The following is a 20619-nucleotide window of genomic DNA, read 5'->3' as shown; positions in this document are numbered from 1 at the left end:
GTGTGGCTTTTGCTTTACTTACTAAACTACCTTTATCTGAGCCCACGAGTTTTCTCACTTTTACCCTTCTGATTCTCTCCCCCATCCCACTATGAGGGAGGTGAGTGAGTGGCTGTGTGGTGCTTAGTTGCCGGCTGTGCTTAAGCCACAACAGCATGGCTGAAAGACTGAGCTGGAATTTCATAACCAGATGGCTTTGAACTCTGCGAACAAAAAGTTCTGGGGGGACTGTATCTTGGCCAACAGACAGAGCATCCTAACAACAGCTTAGCACTCAGAATCTGACAGTCCTATCCATCTCTGTGGATGTCTAGATATTAAGACACATGTTTTGAATGATAACCCCTAATTTTGCCCCAATCTAAGACCTCAATACTGGTGGCTGTGTAGTCAAAGTTAAAACAACATACTCAGGAAATACAGGCTTTAACCTTTGAGCCTCACAATCACCTTTGTCTATGGAACAGAAGTAGTATCTACTTGTTTTGCCTTAAAAAACAGTTGCAGAGATTTATAACTATATTAACATTTCAAGAGCACTTTCAAGGCATAAAGAGTTCCACACTGTTAAATGCTATGCAATATTTCAGGTTCTCTGTAGTGCAGGTAGATGCATAATATTCAAACAAAGCTATTTCAAAATGAAGGCCATTTCCTTTATGCTGGAGGATAGAATTCAGAAACTAAGTTGGTTCTTCAACCACAGTTCATGTCATACCTGCACATGCATTTAAATAAACTAAAGAAATGCAAATATACCACAGATGATACAGCCAGAACGCAGCAAACAATTAAAGATGAGAGAATCCTATTATCCCCCAAGATGTTGAGTGTACTGCAGGACGCAAGCCTAACATGGTTGCATAATATTGCTAGCAAACCTCTTAAAAAACTATAAATCCCATTCATCTTACGTAGAAAACAATTTTCCTCTATGTTGAGGCTATGACTTACCTTGTATTCCTTTTCTAATCTTTCTATCTTTCTCTTAACCCTGACTGCAAAGAGGTTGCTTTTAGAAGTGTTTGTTTGTTGCTTATACAGTATACCTCACAGTAGGTGTTTAAAGGTCTCCTTCTCTCAGTAGTGCAGCCCCAGCTAAAGGGGGTTAACAGAGAGAGGTACTTAGTGCAGCTCCCCAGCACCAGATGAGACAGGGGCTGTTGCAGTAGCTACCTTCAAAGTGCTGTTGGGAGCCCTTTTTAACTGCTGTGAGCAAGACAACAATGCTGTGCAATCAGCCCTGAAGCACTACCCCTGGAAATCCTCTCTCTGCAAGAACTTCACAGCTGCTAACACTGAACTGGTTTATGGGAGGGGTGATCATTATGGGTAACTGATAGCCAGGTTAGTATCACAGATGTTATGGTGACTCATCAATTTAGCCTTAAAAACATAACAATGAGTACAATTTTCTTTTTTAGTTGCTCTCCTGCATATAAGCACAGAGTTTTTGCATGCCTGTAGGTATGCACTAGTGTAGCTAGATTGGGTACAGTGAATATACGTGGTAGGAGAAAATATTTCACCAGGGCAAGAAAGAATGATACCTTCTCCGTCAAATCAGGACAGTGCTGTCAGCAAGGGGAGTGGGAATGTGCACTAACTGCCCTATATTGCGTACCGTGGGATGGCAGGTGCCCTCGTGAGTTTGGGCTGTAGCTGTCCTATCTCTTCCTGAGGTTTTCTATGGTCACAGTATGCCTTGTAATGACTGGAAGTCCTGGACAAGCACATGATTTGCCACAGTATTTCAGAGGTACCTTCATGGACAAAATAAGAACTAACTACAGCTTCTGTGCCAAGCCCAAAGTGATTCTTTTTATGTAGGCAAACTCAAACTCTGGAAGGCATCTTTGAAATCTAAAGTGCTGTCTAAGTTTAAAAGAGTTACTAGAACATCCTAGAAAGTAGGAAACCTAACTAGTATTACCAAGCTCCACAGCAAAAGGACATTTTCCTTGGTTTTCATATATGGGAGCAATAATTTCTTACAGCAAAGACAAAGTCAGTATTCAAAGAGTTTCAGAAGACACCCTAAGATACTTAGAACAGACTAAGGTGCTCACTATTGAGAAAAAAATACCTTTCCCTAAATATCATATATGTACTTGTCCACAAAACAGTGGAACCTCACCACGAAGAAAAGCCATTTCCCATGAGACATAAGGAAAAAAAAAAGAAAAAAAAAATTATTGGGAAGCAAAGTGTGCAACTACCTGAACAGGACACTGGCACAAAGTGGCCACCTTATGACTCCAATTGTTTACCGCTAGCACATTTAAGAGTCAAGCCACAGATACATAGGCATAAACACTCCTCTTCAGAGAGACGGTAGAACTGATGTTGACAGAAGAGGGTGATGAAATGCGAGATATTACCACCATAGCCCCTTCATTCACTGGCATAATAAATTTGGAAACACAGCGGAGAAGGGATCTGTAGGTAGGAGACTATAGCAAGTATACATCTTGTACCTGGGAACGAATGAAGCAGAACTCCACAAAGGGAAATTATTAGTAGTAAAAGCTGAGGCAAGAATTTGTGCTGCAGATGGCTTGTGTTCAGTTTTTGGAACAGTAATAACAGTGGGTCTTGTGCAGCAGCACTGCACAGGAGATCAACCTGCATTCAGACAGTAGAAGCAAACCTCCTGTCCATGGCATGGTAACTCTACAGGGCAAAATACCTGGAAGCCCACATTGCATCCCGAGTGCTGGGAGTGAGGCAGGTGATCCTCTTGGCTGGCCCCAAGTCTGTCCTCCTGGTAAAGCCTCCTTCCAGAGAGTGGTGTCCCCAGCATGATGCCTCTCTGCCTGGGAGGAGCAGCCCTGGCAGACCTGGAAGAGAGGAGAGGGGCTGTGGCTAGCAGAAGAAAAGGCAACACAGGCAGGAGACTGAGGTTTCAAAAATCCATGGTCAAATATGAAAAAGGTTGCTCTGTGTCTCCAAAGAGGAATTCTATAACAATGACTTTTGCTACAATATTGCTCTGGGAGAGAAATTGGATTAAGAATCCCACCATCGCAGGCACTGCAGACCCAAACTGCTCACCTCTGGGGGCTGATGCCTTCTGGATCTTCCCCTTAGTCCTGCTGAAGATTTGACAGCTGCTTATTTTAATTTGTCTTGAAGTAGAAGCATTATTTTCTGAATACAAACATGATCTGGAACACACTCCAAATATCTCGGCTTAAAAGCCACACAGAGAAAAGTCAGCCTTGTATGTTAGGTTAGGGAGTTCTGTATTCAGGACAAAGCCTCGCTGTGTATTTCAGGTGTTTCCTTGTGGAGTTTCACACTCAGTACTTCCGCACATTGGAGTGTTTCCTCTTGCAAAAAAATAAGCAAGCAGGGCTTGCTCTTTCTAATGGAGCTGGAGACCACTGAGCACCCTCTACCTGCTTCATACTTGTAACAATTTCATTCCTAGGGTGCTGGTGTGCAGCTGAGGTTGGTGAATCAAACCCCACTGTGAGGGTGGGCCCTGAAGGCTACAGAAATATGTCTCCTGCTCTATGAAAGGGTTCTAGCACCACTCTAAAAGTGGGTTTGAGAAGCTGTGCTCCTTATAGGCATAAGCATGTGAATTAAGCCACCTTTGGGCAAGTCACAGCGCAGAAGCTGTAACAAAAAAGGAAAAAATTGAGTCTTGCTCCTCCACAAAGAGTCCCAAGACTCACGTAACCTCCAGCTAAATTCAAGTCAAAGGAATGCCTAAGTTAGCAACATTGAGAGCGCGTGTGTATGTGCACATGCGTGTATACATGGAAGTCAGTAAAATCTGCCAACCAATTACCTTTGTAGTTTCACATTTCCAAAATCAAAACATGAGGCTTGGTCAGAGATACATACCTACTTTCATCTGGCTGCACTTTATCCTAACCATGAGCACGTGTGTGATTTTTTAATTCAGTTTGGAAGGAGAAAAATAAAAATTACTTCTAAACCATAGGAAGCCTCAGGACTAAGCTGATTTTGCAAGTCTTCGGGTTTTCCCAGTTGGATTCTGCCTAGTTCTAGTCAGGAATTCCCCTTTGTCAAGGAATTGCATAAGAAATACCTTTTCTCTTCCCACGAGGAAGGACTGGCAGCAAGTTAGAGAGACAGGAAATGTGATTTTCTCAGGAGATAAAATAGCATCCAGAACAAAGGTGGTGAGGCAAGATCCTAAAAATCCTAATGCATGACACTACCACCAGTCATTGCTACAAAACTCTCCTTTTCAGTTTAGCACAGAAAGTGGGCTGAGTTGAAAAAAAGTTACCTACTGCCTAACAGAAAAAATCTGAAAAACCTAGCAATAATGGGCAATTAAAGTTCCCTGGATTCATTTGTTGTGTGTTAGTTTATGTTCCAGTGTATGAGATGTTACATGACTTTCTCAGTTTCTTTAATTCTAGAGCATTTGACAGAACTGACAGCATAAAGGTATGTGGCATCATCTGAAAATAAGATTAATAATTATGTTGAATTTATGCAGCAAAAGCATGAGCATATGAAAACAGGAGTCTAGGACTCATGGAACATTTGAATGTTTAGTGCTTGTTAGCTTACAAAAGAAGGAAAACATCTGCAAATTTCTAAATGCTTAGCTGCCTATGATGGATAGGACAAAAGTGAATGAGCTTAAAATGTAGCAAATATGATTTACTCTAGGCATTAGGAAGAAGAAACAGATAAAATATGGTGAAGCATTGGGATAAATTTCCTGCAGAATTTCTACAAGATTCACCATTGGAGGTCCTTAATAACAGTCAATATAGCTATCTTTCAGGAACGATCAATGACTGTGCTTTGGGACAGGGGAATGACATTTGGAGGTCCCTACCAAATGTATGTTTCTGCAGTCCCTCAAAGTGACGGAAGACTTACTTTCAATACTTACAGCTCCTTCTGCAGTGTCCCATATACCTAGCTGCAGAAGTCTCGGGTCCTGTTTGGATCAGGAATCTATATATGTTAAGATAAGAATTTCCTATTGAGCTGTTGCTGAGCAATGTGAAACATTTCTTACTCCCACCATACTGTCTCCATATAGTTCTCACTACCAGCCAGACTAGGGAGCTAGCAAGGAAGCTTGCTAAATAAATCCACATCTCTTCTGTGACAATGTTCCTATTAAATCACAAGATTTAATCTATCCTAGATAAAACTTGAAAACTTGCCTGTGACCTACAAAGAACCATTCCAACCTTTGCCTGTTGACCAGCTGGCTGGCCATGTGGTCACAGAGAAATACTGTACATACCACACTTCCAGTTCTGATGCAGTCTTGCTTACCCAGTAACTACCTTGTCAAAGCACATGGCTGCCTGCTAGGACTAACATTTGAGAGATCTGCTTCTAATTTATTTATTGCAATGTCAACACCGCATAACTTAAGCATATTTTCCACAGATGACTGCACATTTTTTTTAACACGCAGTTTCATGTCTGTGTGCCACTAAGCATTCCAAGATTTTTTTGCAAGCTGTCATATATTTTTTTGGCATTACATAACCATTTCATCCATGAGCTGCTAGTGGACTTTTTATCTGACTCTGGAGCAAGCTTTGTCTATCTGCAAGCCTACTTCTTCCCTTTGTTTCAGCTAAGAAACATGAATTTGAATAATCCTGTGAGCGAACCAGTATGTCTGCTCATGTGAGCTTCTGTATCAATTTGTCTTATCATGTCACTGAAAGAAGACAGACTGCCAAGATGGTCGTCCTTCTCTTCACACAGAAGAGCTTGGCGGGAACATCTGACTGTGTCCTCATATACTTATATCACACCTACAAAAGCAGAACTGGATTTTTCCCCTTGCAAATAATTTCAGTTTCATAATAATTGCTCAAAGGATCTCAAAACATCTTACATTAGGATTCTTAATGAAATATTGCAGAGGTTGCTTTTTGACAGAGTCCTAGCTTTTCCTCACTTCCACAGCATTATCTGGTTGCTAGTATCATGTGCCTACATTTAGTCATTTGATCAGTCACACAGATACAATATTTCTTTCAAAAATTCAGCAGAATTACTTGCACATTCAAAATGAGTCATTTGTTTGAATCAGGGTCCATATCTCTAAGAAAGCCTGGAAAATCAGTCTTGACAGGTAATAAAGTGGTTATAAAGCTAAATATTTTAAAGCAGCTTTCATTTAACCCATACTTTGGCTGAGCTGCAGCAGAAAGATTTGTCTCTATTGTTAAATATTTTGGTGATACATGGAATAGTTTTTAATTGAAGAGTGGTTAAAGTACAGTTTTCAGATTAAAATAAAAACTAGGCAAAGCTTTGTGATTCCAGTCACAGAGAGGCAAATGTTGGCAGCTTATGCAGGTGTAATAGTTTTCAGAGATGAACCTCCAGCAGATGAACTACTGTAAAAGAAAGTTGGTAAAGTATTTGAAGAGATGCTTCGTGAATGGCAATCATGGGGTTTTATGCAGGTCTAGCAAGAGGCACAGGGCTCTGGGTATATTTGACTTACTGATGCAACTCATGGGTTGCCAGCACTGATCTGAAACTCTTCTGAGCCTAGCTTGTTCCTGTAAGATACACAGCATTTACCAGTGATAGACTTATTGGAAAATTACTAGGACTAGGAGGGTTATGATGTAGTGATTTAAATATTTTTGTCAGTAAAACCAAAACTCACTGGAACACATCAGTAGAAAGAAGAAGGTGCCACTTCTATAGAAAATTTCCTGCTGCTTCAACAGATGTAGTTCAAACAAAACACCATCTTCCTCTGCCTTTCATCCAGAGGCTCAGGGATGGGTGGAATTTCCTGAATTTCCCTGCAAAAGGACAGGGATTAAGAATCACTTTTAAAATACTTCTGTTAGCAGGTGCAAAGGGAGAGGCTGGCAAATCTCTGAGTGTGATGTGTTTCTTTTCTCCCATCTAGCCTGAGTCAGGATTGTTAAATGATTCTGAGCAGTATCAAAGGAGAAGAGCACCCGTCTGCGGCATGCAGCTTCTACTAACTCACTCTGAACGTGTGATCTGGAATGAATTATGAATGGTGTGTCATGTAGACCGCTATTTCCTAGAAAACAAACTCTGCCAGTTATTGAAACTTGACTTGCAAAAGCCACGCTGCTTCCACTGCCACCACCCACTTTTCTTGTTGTCTATGGTCCAAGAGTGGTGTCTCCTTTCCCAGGTCCCCACTCCAGACATACACTGACCTGGACACTGGCAGACACATAAACTGGCAGACAGTCCCAAGCCCCAAAGAGTTTACTATCTCAATAAAAAAAAAAAGTAGATGAAGGATGGTGCAAAGGATGCAGGCAGACATGCTCGAAGACTAAAAATGTGTCAATGGTGGAGGTTGGAAAAGAGCCTCAGTCATCTGATTTCTGTCCTGGTGCTTTCATCACCAGCCTTCACTGCCCACCTGCATTGAAACCTGGCAATTACAGGCACTGTATCCATGAATTCTAGTGGGTTACTGGGCTTGTTTAAAACAAAGCATAAAAAAGGTTTCTTATCTCCAAGATGAGAACTATCTCAGAAATGCAAGATAAAGTGCTGTTTTAAAAACTGATTCCCAGAAGTAAAACAGCCACACCTGCGTATTTAATGCTTTTTGGCCTAATCCTCAGACCTTTTTTCTGAGTGAGCCTAGCCTCCTAATCCTCATGTATTAGAAGGTTTATTTGTGTTTTTAAGACTGTTGGACTTTTGTTTTCTTTCAATGCTGAGTGGAAAGATACTGGCTCATTATTCATGAGAGGCTAGGTCTGATTCTGTTACCTTGCTCCTTTTACAGCTATGCAAAACTGATGTGAAACACTACTATTCTGAATTAATTGGCACTTCATATTCACACTGAACTGGCAAAAATGGCTAGGTTAGACATAGGGCAGTGGAGAAGCAGGGAGGAAGCAGGCCTGAGACAGAGAAATAGATTTAATCACGGGCAATATAAATTAGGTGATGAAATTCTCCACTTATGGCATGACATCTTTTAGACTCTTTCAAAATAACCTTATTAAAATATATCCGCTATTAACAGAAATTATGCAGGAGTGTTATTTCTTCTCTCTCCCGAATGAAGACATTTTAATGTAACTTATATTTTAATCAAAATATCCCCTTTTGAAATCTCCTCTCTGCCTTCTCTTACAGCTTCTGCAGTTTTGGACAATCTGAGATTTTTCTTTGTTGTTATTAGAGCCAGAAAAAAAGCAACGGCAGCAGCATCTCTAGTGAAATAGGAATCATTAACATGTCAAAGCAGTTAAAGGAGTTTTGATCACTTCAAACACTTTACCTAGGTATTTTCTTTAATTATAGAAAATTTTAGCTGCCATTATGTAACTCAACAGCACGTGACGTCACTTCATAAAATCCTCACTCCTTTCCTCCAGCCTATTCAGATCCTAGGAAGAAAATAAATTCTGTTGTAAAATGTAAGGAGAAAGAAGATTAAGAACCACTAAATAATACAGGAGCAATCCATTGATTTGATTAGTGTTCGGGCCATTATTAGTGAAATAAAAAGAGATAGCCTTATTTTCAAAGATGTTAGAACACGTACAAGTCCCATAGTCTTCATTAGATTTTACCAGCATTGCTCATCTCTGGACTGGCAAGCTATCATGTTAAGCATGATGGCTGATCTCTCTTGGCCTTCGATGGTGGGCCAGAGAGAGCTCTTTTTTCAACCCCTTTGGCACGAATGAATGCTGGTCTCCTTAGAAAAACATACTCACTGAATTTGGTACTATTTGCTTGCAGCTTGCTAGATCTCATCTCAGATAATTAACAAAGAAAAATATTCAGAAGAAAAAAAGGGTGGGGGCAATATAAATTGGGGATCACAAACATAAATCAATGCCAATGATATATTACAGATTCATTTGTGGCAAGCTGCTAAATTTCTGCATCCCAAGCAGCTAGAGGTGATAAATCTATCAGAGATGGGTGCCAGGGAATGAATTTTCAGGCCTGATTCTCAGGCATTTCTGCACGTCTTTGTATCAGCCAAGGGACTGGGGAACTGTAATGGGCCCTTTATTAAAAGGCTGCTCTCCATTGCCTTCTCCTTTCAGTCTGTGCAGACTTTCTTCTAAAAAAAAAACCAAGGCCCTTTCAGTATTGAAGCATGGAATGACGAAGGAGCATTTTTACTTTCCAAATATAAAATAGGTTTTAGGATTACATAGTAATTTAACAGAGAGAAACAAAAATTGGAAAAGAAATACTGGGATTCTTCCTGTCAATACCATTGCTCAAACATGGTTTTATGAAATCTTGAAAGCAGACCCACATTTCCAAAGCTGCAAAGCATTCAAGAACATTCCCATCCCTGGGAAAGGGCTCTGGATGTTGTTAACTACAGACAGAAAGAAGCAAACGTTTCATGTTCATTTAGCAGGTGCTACCTGCTCTGCTGAACTGGGGACTAAAAGTTCTCAATTCCCCTCTGAAGCCAAGGTGTGCACACACAAGGACTAACAGTAAGAGAGATCATGAGTATGATGTTCTCTACTGATAACACTGCTAGCATGTACCACTGCAGATAACTTACATGTCCTGTCAGAATTTGTTATTTCTTCCCTTTAATATAACAAAACATCACTTTCCAAGATGCTGTGCAAGGTCAGCCTGAAGGGTGTCCTAAGGAGGAAAAACTCACTCAGAAGAGATATTCACATACACCAAGAGGAGAATCGCATTTTGAGTCAGCATAAAGAAAGGGGCCTTCTTCATAGACACCTTAAAATGCAGAATGGTTTTATTCCCCTCTCTGCTTCTTATCTGTGAGTGCTACCTGACTTGAGGAAGTGTCAGCATTTCCTTCTGCAGCTTGAATTCTCAGGGCTCTATGACTACAGTAAAAATCTGCTCCAGGCTGAAATAGAACAGACATGCTGAGGCTGCTAGAAATGTTTTCCTGAGTTCTTGGATGCTTTTTGTCTCTTGTTTTACTCATACTCAGACAATTGGGGTATTAACCTCTACTTAATTAAGCTCTAAGCGTTAACAACATCATACACAAACCAACTTTGACCACTTAAAAGACTCTTCAACTTATTTTTCAGGGGGACTGTTGATATACTTAAGTCAGTAACATTAAAATGAAAGCATATAGAACCTGTACACATTTATCTAGGATCACAAGGCACATGACAAACACCAGCTGGTATTTTTTTTAACCTATTTTACAGATGGAGAAACTGTGCATGGAGAAATTTCCCTGTTTAACAGGAGAATGATAAAAAGATACCCTGAGTCCTGCTTCTCAATATCCCTAACCTCCAGATTACTTATCTTCCAGGCAACTATTTCTATTAGACATTGATTTTAGCACATATCAGCATGTATATTATATCACCACATAACAATGCTATGATAGCCTGAAGCATTTAGGGGAAGGTACTGGGTTTTTTTAAATCTGTGACAATGGCTAGGTTCTGATCACTTTGGCAACAATGATAGATTTGAAAAGCAGAAAAGCCTGTTTCTTTCTGTATCATTCCAAGCTTATTTGCTCTTACTGGCCAAACACTGGCACAGGCTGCCCAGAGAGGCTGTGGGATCTCCAACCTTGGAGATATTCAAACCTGGACCAGAAAAGACCCTGAGCAACCTGGTCCAACTCTGAAGTCGTAACAGATGACCTCCAGAGGGTCCTTCCAACCTAAATGATTCTGTGATTTTATTCTCTGTCAGTGTCTCTGTATTCTATTAAATGGTTCACCTCAAACTGTGGCAAATCCTTGCTTTTGACTTTGTTTGCCAATATGGAAGGTCAAGCATAATTCTGCACCAGGTCTACCTGGGAAAGCAGACTGAAGGAACTTCTTGATTGCAGGAGAGCTTTGGTAGCTTGAAGCATAGGTTATTTTTAACTGGTCTATTCCTTTAGCAGCAATTTCTTTTAGATTATTGCACTGCATTTACTGGCAACAAACAAATTAGAAGAAACTAGTTCTTTTTAACCCCTATTTTGGCTACACTGCTGAAGAAGGGACATTACGAATAACAGGACACTATAAGAATATTTGAATAATATTCTCATTACCACAGTTGCTCATGCTCATGAAGAGAGTGAAATAATCTTATGTGACACTTCTTGTCAAGGTGACACACAAGACAAAGAGGAAGATAACAGATGTAGGGAGTGAAATAGAAAGAGGTATTACCATTACTGTACCTCTCCAACACAAAAAGAGGCTTATTAGGTATATGCAAACTACTTAATTGATTAAAGGAGGACTGAGCAAAGGAATTGTGGTTACAAGAGTTGTGAATTTTGGCCTGACTGTACCCCTCAATTATGCTGGAATACAACCAAGAAATGTGCTTTAGGCTGAGGAAAGCCTGAGAAAAGCTGAGAGGGTTGGCGTTGTTCAGCCTAGAGAAGAGAAGGCTCCAGGGAGACCTTATTGTGGCCTTTCACACAATACGGGAGACCGTATTGTGGCTACTTAAAGGGGACTTATAAGAAAGATGGGAACAGACTTTTTAGTAGGGCCTGTAGCGATAGGACGGGGTAATGGTTTTAAACTAAAAGAGCATAGATTCAGACTAGAGATAAGGAAGAAATTTTTTTACAATGAGGGTGGTAAAACAGTGGAACAGGTTGCCCAGAGAGGTGGTAGATGGTCCATCCCTGGAAACACTCAAGGTCAGGTTGGACAGGGCTCTGAGCAACCTGATTGAGTTGAAAATGTCCCTGTTCATTGCAGGGGGGGTTGGACTAGATGACCTTTAAAGGCCCCTTCCAACCCAAACTATCCTATGATTCTATGAAAAGCAAGAACTGAAGCAGAAGAGGCAAATACTCCTAAGATAAACACTCATTGACTTTGGGGGCTGGCACCACCTTCACTGTAACTTGTTTAATCCAATTGTAATCCAACAGCCTTGAAAAAGATTCATCTAGTTCTGGTACAAGTCTTATATTGTAATGAGAATCTCTTCAAGAAAACCTTGTCTGGTAAAATCCAATAGATCTGTCCCCTTTTGGATCAGCTGACAGGCTTACCTGAATCGTCTTTCTTCCCCTTTCTGTCCCCCACCCCCAAAAGATCTGGAGAAGGGAATGGAGAACAGAGATGTTTACTCTAGGAGAGCTCAGACTGATATGTGACTGTTCCTCAACCTGTCCCTGGGATTTGGTAAGACAGTCTGATGATGCCAAGCAGGACTCTGCGTCTTGCTGTAGAGCCCACCTGAGACTGCTGCTAATATTTACTAGCACCTTATTGAGATCTGAAATACCACAACCGTCACTAAGCTGGGAGCAGGAGGCAGCCACCATAGCACTGACGCAATGCTGTGAAAAAACTCTTGCATGACAATTGTCCTAGAAGGTGTGCTCTATCTTTAAGATCAGGAAGTAACAGAAGACCAAGTTCAGGAAGGTAGAATTTCAATATGTCCTTAACCTTAAATCTTACAGAAAGCTCTGAGATGTAAGTGCCTGCTCAAATTTATACTCTCGCTAAAGTGCTATCTGTACAGGAATGGATGTTAGCATGTACTTACATACTGCTCTCCCTCCAAATTTGAATGTTAGGCTCCCTTTGCAGGTGAGACTTGGCATCTTAAGCCCACAGGAAGAAGGCTTGGCATTACCTTTAGTTTTAATACCGCTCTTGTCTCTCCCTGGTGTTTCAGAATCAAAGCCCCTGTACTTAACCTACTGTTTAACATTTCTCTCATATCTTTCTTTCCACAGTATGTGGCATTTGCCTCCCTCTTCTTCATTCTGGTCTCCATCACCACCTTCTGCCTCGAGACCCATGAGAGATTTAACCCCATTGTGAACAAGACAGAAACCGAATTCATCGGGAATGACACCCAGGTGCGGCACTACAGGGAAGCAGAGACTGAAGCCTTTCTCACCTACATCGAAGGTGTCTGTGTTGTCTGGTTTACATTTGAGTTCTTGATGAGAGTCACTTTCTGCCCAAACAAGGTGGAATTTATCAAAAACTCTTTGAACATCATTGACTTTGTGGCCATACTGCCTTTCTATCTAGAGGTTGGACTCAGTGGCCTGTCTTCCAAAGCTGCTAAGGATGTCCTGGGCTTCCTCCGTGTAGTCCGTTTCGTGCGAATCCTGCGAATTTTCAAGCTGACCCGCCACTTCGTTGGGTTGCGGGTCTTGGGACACACCCTCCGCGCCAGCACAAATGAATTCTTGCTGCTCATCATATTTTTGGCATTGGGCGTCTTAATCTTTGCCACGATGATCTATTATGCCGAGAGAATAGGTGCTAAACCAAATGACCCTAGTGCCAGTGAACACACACACTTTAAAAATATCCCCATCGGCTTTTGGTGGGCTGTTGTCACCATGACGACCCTGGGCTACGGAGACATGTATCCTCAGACTTGGTCAGGCATGCTGGTGGGGGCCCTCTGTGCTCTCGCTGGTGTGCTGACCATTGCCATGCCTGTCCCTGTCATTGTGAACAATTTCGGAATGTATTACTCCTTAGCTATGGCTAAGCAGAAGCTACCAAAGAAAAAAAAGAAGCATATCCCGAGGCCACCCCAGCTGGGATCCCCCAATTATTGTAAATCTGTCGTAAACTCTCCACACCACAGTACTCAGAGCGACACTTGCCCACTGGCCCAAGAAGAAATTTTAGAAATTAACAGAGCAGGTAGGAAACCTCTTAGAGGAATGTCCATCTGACCGTTAACCTCCATCCCGCGTAGTGATATAAGATTCAGCCAGACTGCTTTCTTAGAGCAATGGGTAGCACATTTATCCATTCTAGTCCCACCATCACACAGTGAATAATATGTGTGAAGTCTAGGTTGCAGGGACAAATGGTACAGTGGAGGCTGATCAGCAAAACTAAGGATGAGAGCACGCTCTAGGAGCCCAAACTTTGGTCCTGGTTAAGGGCATACAAGTCTCAAGATATTTTGAAGAGCTGTTACATCTAGTGAAAGAATTTTGAGAGTTCTACAGCTATGTTGCTGGACTGTGTAATGCATCTCAGAGGCTCCTGAGAGCTGAATGCTTCATAGAGCAGAGTAGGAGCCAAATACTCAGCAATTACAGTTTTCTGACAAAACAGGGCTGGAATTCGAAACAGCCAGATGCTTTCTCATTTGTTCCCATTTGGGACTTTTCAGCTGTTTTAAATGGCAGATATTGTACATCTCATTACAGAAACTAGGTGCCTAGTAAGTTGAAGGGACAACTATACCATCATGCATATTCATGAGACAATCCTGTCTCTTTCTGATTATTAACTGCAAAGTAGAACAACAGCTCAAATTCTTGACACTAATGCAAAATGACTCACTCTGAGACAAGACTAGATGTAAGGATGTTTATTCTACGGTATGCAAATCAATCTATTCTATAATATTACACTAGAATTTAGCATTTAGAACTATGAAGAGTTTTGAACCACATTTTCTAAAACACGCTCCTTTTGCAAGTATGGGTTGGTGAGTTACAGCTCTTTCAACCCTCTAGCAGCAGAGGCCAACTAGAAAAGGTCTGACTGGTCATTACTGGCTGGTTTGGCCTAAACAGTGATTGCCTCATAATATGGTATTCTTATTTTTAATTATGCTGATTCATGTTAGCAATATGTGAAACCAGAGCAAAATTAATCATAGTAATTCTGCTGGGAGGGGGGAGGGAAATGGAAAAAATACTAGTCACCATGGAATATATTATAATATCCCATGGCTAGTGGTTAATTATGGGAATATCTCAGTTTTATGAGAATCCTCCTATAGCACATAAAGTTACGGGGCTCCAATTTGATTATTTAAACCCCATAATCTACCTCTACCCATGGAATATCACTATTTATTCTATGGAGTAATTTCAAAGTAGATAACCATGTTGAAAACAAAACCAACTTCATTTTTGGCAGATGTTCCAGCCAAGTTGCATAGTAGACATTCTTCAGCCTATTCAGAATATCCCCCTGTATTGTATTAGATAGAACAGATTGCCAGTCAAGTGATTTTAACAGACATCTAGTCAAAAAGAGATGTTTTGAAAGAGCTAGCATATACCTATGATGGTCTTGTGTTATCATTTTTTTTACTTTGAAGAGAATTCTAATTTGTTACTCATTGTGAGTGAGGTATTCTCTCGTCATCTCATAGCCATGCATGTTGATGTCATTGTAAGAGGCACAAAGAAAGTTAGACTTTCCTTTGTGTGTGACTTCACCAATGCCAATGCTAATTTTGGAGGGGAAAAGCTGGTGGGAATCTTTCTCTTCTTTTCTCTTCTCTCTTCTTTTCTTATTTCTTTTCCCTCTTGTGCAACTATGTAAAATCCATTCAGAAGGTAAATAGCTTTCTTTTTTTTGTTGTTAAAGGCTATTCCATTGCAACAGGCCAATCACAATTCACATGACTGATAGACTGTCTCTTTCCTATTGTATCTATGGCGCATAAGCGTATGGTTTTATCATCCATTCCCCTCAGGTTGCAAATGCTTATCACAACTCATGTCCAAGCAGCAAACTTCCTCATAAGTAGATGTCTTTGTGGCATCATGTATCAAGAGGGAAAGAGGGCACAAACTATATTGCATGTCTGCTACTGGGAGCAAGATGCCAACGACCCAATTCCAATGCACAGGAGATGCCAGACTCTTGAGTACTTTAGCAGTCAGCTACAGAGTGACTTTCTTCTCAGAAATCCCTTGCTTTAGAAAGTTCTTTCCATTACCTACCCTGGTCCTCTCTGGGAACTAGAGGACTAAGAACTCTACGAGTTCAGTGCAATTCCACACTGGTATCCTGAGAATACGTGTAATTTTGGTTCAATGTGGAACTGTTTTGCCACCATCAGTGCTCTAAAATCAGCTGTTACCACAATATCAATGATGTATTGATAGTAACAGCAACTTACCTACTTCTGCAATAATTGAGAGACTATTTTTATATATGAATACAAGCATATATATTTTAAGAAGTAACAAAGCACACTTATACTTCAGCTAACAAAATGGACTCGGTAACACTGTTGCTGGAGTTCTGTTTCTGATAATTATTATGCACCAGTAGCAGCAAAAAATACTGCCTGCATCTCTTAGCTTCCTAATAGGGCAAGATCTATATGTGTGCAAGAGAAAAGTAAAATATAGTAAGTAAGATCAGAACCGAACTGTTAAAACAAGATCTGCATTGCCTTGGATGTTGAGGTTCACTTATGAAATATGAAGCATTCATAGGCACTGACTTGTTCCTGAAACTATAACCTGCACATTATATGAAAACAGAGACTTGCAAGCAATGAATGTTGCCCACACTGTAAAATATTTGGATTGGTTAACAGCACCTAACTGTAAACAACCAGTTAACATTGTACAAGGAACACAAAATGGGTGCCTAACTTTTCTAAAAAAATGCCTGAGTTGTCCAAGATATTTTTTTGTAATTTTTCACTGTAAAGCTTCAGTGTGACACTGTCTAGGTGATAAAAGGTCATATGATGTCTATCTAACACATTATTCCAAAAAAGCCTGTTTAACTCCTCAGGTGTGAAGGACATCACATGAAGTTATTAATTCCATATATTATGTGTGGTGGAATGATTAAACACTTCACAGACAGTGATGAGTATGAAATAATTCCACATACAACTATCTCTCTATAGTCCTCTCATGCACCAAGTCAGCAGTTCACAGCTGTTCTCGGTCCATACACACGGGCCCAAGGGGGCTCTATGGAGAGCTCTGCACAGCCGCGGCCCAGTGCCTCTTCTCAGGCTAAGGAGCACTTTACTGGCACGGACATGCAAACAGCAGAACTTTGCCCAGAGGCTGCACAGCTGCTGCCAATGATGTTATCGTCATTTGCAGGCAAAGCAAAGATGGTTTGAATTTAAATTCTGGTAGGTTTGAATTAAATCTTTAAATTGTCCCCAACACTCTCAGCAGCTCAGTCCTGGGCTAATCTACACCTGGCAGGAGGGTATCTTTAAATAACAGCACTTGATTTTAATTTGATATAAAGAATGTCAGAGTTTGATTCTACCATGCCTCCCCTTTCTGCAGCAATCCTTCCTGTTCTCCATCCCATCCGATCCCATAAATGGGTGGCTGGGAAAGCAGCAGAAGGGGAGGAAAGGTACTTCAGAGTAGAGGATGGCAGAGCTACTGCTGCAAGCAGGCTTTCACCAGCAGCATTAAGAAAGTAGAGATTTCCTCTCTACAAAAAAATCTTCTTCAAGGTAGTTTTCAATGCCTGCAAATTCTCAAGATACTGCTTATATAGTGCCTGGAGGAACTGGGCCTGATACAAAGGAGCAGATCTCACCTGACCAATGTGACTAAAACTCTTTGACTGGGGATATCTCAGACTATAGAGGACCAGGTGTCCCCTCACTTAAAATATACACACCAAGTTCTAGCATCACCATGTCAAACTATCAACTTTGTTATGTTGCAATGTTCTTTACAGGCCCCATTCAAGATCAGGGCTTCATTTTGCCATTGTTGTATATGTGACAACCACTATATTACAATCAAATACCCGACAGGCTAAGTCGACAGCAAAGAGAAAATGGAAGTAATCTCCAGTATTTTCATTTGACACATGGCTTAATTTAATTGAGCAAGATCACTTGAAAAGTCTGTGGCAAAGCCACTAGTTGAACATAACTAAATAAGCATCAGTCAACCATAGTCTGCTGTGCTGCAGTGCCTTTTATCTAAAGGTTTCTGAGTATTCCAGTCAGTATCATAACAGAAGCAAAACAGAAAAAAAACAAAGCAAAATTTGCTTCAAACAGAAGCAAAACAGAACAAGCCAGTTTCAACCACTTAAACTTAGCTGATTTCTGTCCCAAACCACACACTGTCCTACAGGTATGAGTAATTTGTCTCAGTATACATAGTGAAATACTTTAAGGTACAAGTTTGTAAGAAAATCAAAACATGCAAAACAAATCTTGAAAGCTCTCAGTTTTCTTTTGAAGTGTTACTCAGCTCTTCAGTCCCTCTATTTTGTGAGCTGTGTGCTTACCTGAAGGATAGGCTGACTGTATGGTTCCATCTTAAAGTTGCCATAGGATGAAGCGGTGAATGTCATTTTCCAACCCTGTAAAAGAAATTTAGAATATGAATGGAATTCATAACTTCGTTTGATGTCTACAGTACTGTTTGGTGCCACAGAACAATGGTCTTAAGAATGCATCTATAATACATAAGCACAGGTGATGGGTTATTTTGGGGTTGTTCAGAGATCCACCCCAACCTTTTATTGTTTTTGTATATATATATATTTATATATATATTTACAACACCAGCACTCACAGTGTTTATATTGACTTTAATATGGCCAAAATAAGAACTTCTCACCTCTTGGATCCCCTCTGCATGCAGCTTCACTTAAGCTATACTCCAAGGATATCGTATCTTCATACAAATGTATCATGCAGCCTTTTCACAGTGTATTGATGGCAAAATTCTCATTGCGTAGCTGTAAAGGAATGTAAAAATGGAAGAAATGTTACTAGAATTCAGGTACCTAAGAGAAGAGGGAAAATGTCTGTCATTACTAATACAGTCTTCAGCTTCAGAAAAACTTCTGTGGTTGTTTTACTTACCTGCCCAAAACCAAAAAAACCCCAATTTTCCATAACCCACTCCTTGACTATTCCTATGTCTGAATAGTTAAAGCTATCCAAGTCTATCACTGACAGAGGGGTACTACATAGTTATAGTGACTCCAGTGTACTCCAGTGTACTCCATGGTTAGAGGAACTGGAGCAAGCTGTGACACTAGGAACCTATTATTTCAATGCAATTTCCTGAGAGAGCGCTGATCTCCTTTTAAAGAAATAATGTGGAATTACACATTTCGGCTTTACCACTCATGCTTTCTGAAGGAGCTGCTCTTTTCTCAGGGCTTCATTTTTCATCCCTTCTGTCACCATAACCTAAATAACCTGTATTCCTTGTGCAATACACCAGTTCTAATGTCAGAAGTGTGCTGAGCACTGTAATTCTAGTGCCAATGCTCAGTGGGAGCTGGGGACTCCTGGCAGTTCTTGCTACAGGCCCATTATGCTGCCTAACATTTCGCTGTAGTTTGTGAACTTCAGTGGCTTTTATGGATAGCAAAGCACTATTAAAGCCATAGGTATGTAGTCACTGTGGTGGTCCTTCAATCTGCGGGGAAGCAAATTCTCTGATCAAATGCCTTTGAACATTAAAGAAAATCTCATATAATTTTAGTGTCATAAAACCTTTGACCCTGTCTCTAAGATGGACAGTAGACAGCAACATAACTGCAAAGCATTTAGGTCTGTTTCAGCTCAAAAGACTTTGATGTTTAAATGTGTTGGACATAAAAAATACTAAAAAGGCAGTGGAAAAGGTAACAGGGAGATGGTTTTTCTTTCATCCCTATACTTAGCTTTCCTAGCCTTTAAAAATCCAAAATTCATCACTCCAAAATAGCAAATGAGGTAACGATTGCATCGTAATGTCACTGACGATGGAGTCCTGTGGGTCTAAAGTAGAAATTGTAACAGCTCAAAATAAAAGGAATAACACTCAGTTCTTCTCATCTAACTTGAGATGCATTTTCCTGAGGCCCCCCTCATATTGGAAGAAGAATCAGGCAGTCTCCGAGAGTAATTCACTCATTTATGATCTGAATTACCCTCTGGAGGTGGCTTTCTCCAGAAGTGATCTCAAGGTGACTGCAGCTCTAACTTAAGATCCTCAGTTAAGTGCCTACAGTTAGGTGGAAGCAATTTGGATCTATTCCTTGTCCCCTGCCCCATGTGGCATTTCTGCCATCTCATAGCTCTGGATCGCACACAAAGCAGAATTTATAACTAATATAATGTAATAGTTTGTTGTACAATTATTCATCTGTCATTTCCTGTAGAGATACAACCAGTGGGTGTCACTTGTACTATGGTGCTTGTTTACTTTAGAATTTGAATAAAAAATAACATCCTCTATACCAAGTCATTTGAAAACAAAAAGGAGGAGCTATGAATTCAAGCACAGTGCTTTGGGTTTCCCGCTTTTCTCTGGCACTGAGACATTAAAAAATAATAATAATAAAAAAAAATCTCCCCACACAGCCCCCTGTGGTCTGGCCACAGCCAGGGATGAGTGGGTATAGGGGCAGGATTGCACTAAGCTGAAAAACAATCGCAGAACTAAATAATGAATCTTAGGACTTTTCATGCTTTAATAACTTAATGGGCATGAGGCACTTTTAGTGATGGGAAAACACAGATATAAGCACTCCAGCCAAATAAGGCCTACCTGTGCCAATCCTCCAGCACAAGGCAGATGTAAATATGGTAAATCCCCTTTCTCAAGCATGTGCCTGCCACTGCAGCTCCCATGCCATCCACTGCAGAATGCATTCCTGGGATACAAAAGAGGTGCTCTTGGCATCTCTCCCTTCTGCTGGACTGAGTATGACTCGTGTTTGCAGGACAGATACAACAAAAGGCACCTCTATGCAAGAAGTACATCTCTGCTGCAGAAGAACTAGATAGATGGGGTGACTTACCCATTACTACAAAAGGCCAGGGACAAAAGGGTCTAGGGTGTGAGGTCGCAGCTCTGCACCCAGTCCACTTGCTTATATCTCTCTTACTCCGTACTTGCTGGAAATTTTCTCCAAGCCTTTTGACTAC

The 20619-nt window shown here is 40.7% G+C and overlaps 1 protein-coding gene across 5 annotated transcripts in view; it reads left to right on the top strand.

Moving 5' to 3' along the window:
- KCNC1 (potassium voltage-gated channel subfamily C member 1) overlaps positions 1 to 20619 on the top strand; it is a 128185-nt gene that overhangs the window by 79327 nt on the left and 28239 nt on the right. For 4 of the 5 annotated variants that reach the window (XM_075047965.1, XM_075047969.1, XM_075047967.1 and 1 more), the window contains exon 2: positions 12692 to 13625. In XM_075047965.1, coding sequence (XP_074904066.1) covers positions 12692 to 13625 — 934 coding nt within the window. The remainder of the gene's footprint in view (positions 1 to 12691; positions 13626 to 20619) is intronic. The other variant, XM_075047968.1, reaches the window with a different exon arrangement.

The sequence above is a fragment of the Buteo buteo genome, chromosome 16, assembly GCF_964188355.1.
Source record: "Buteo buteo chromosome 16, bButBut1.hap1.1, whole genome shotgun sequence".
Lineage (NCBI taxonomy): Eukaryota > Metazoa > Chordata > Aves > Accipitriformes > Accipitridae > Buteo > Buteo buteo.
Note: the sequence above shows the minus strand (reverse complement) of the source record. Positions and strands in the feature narration are given on the sequence as shown.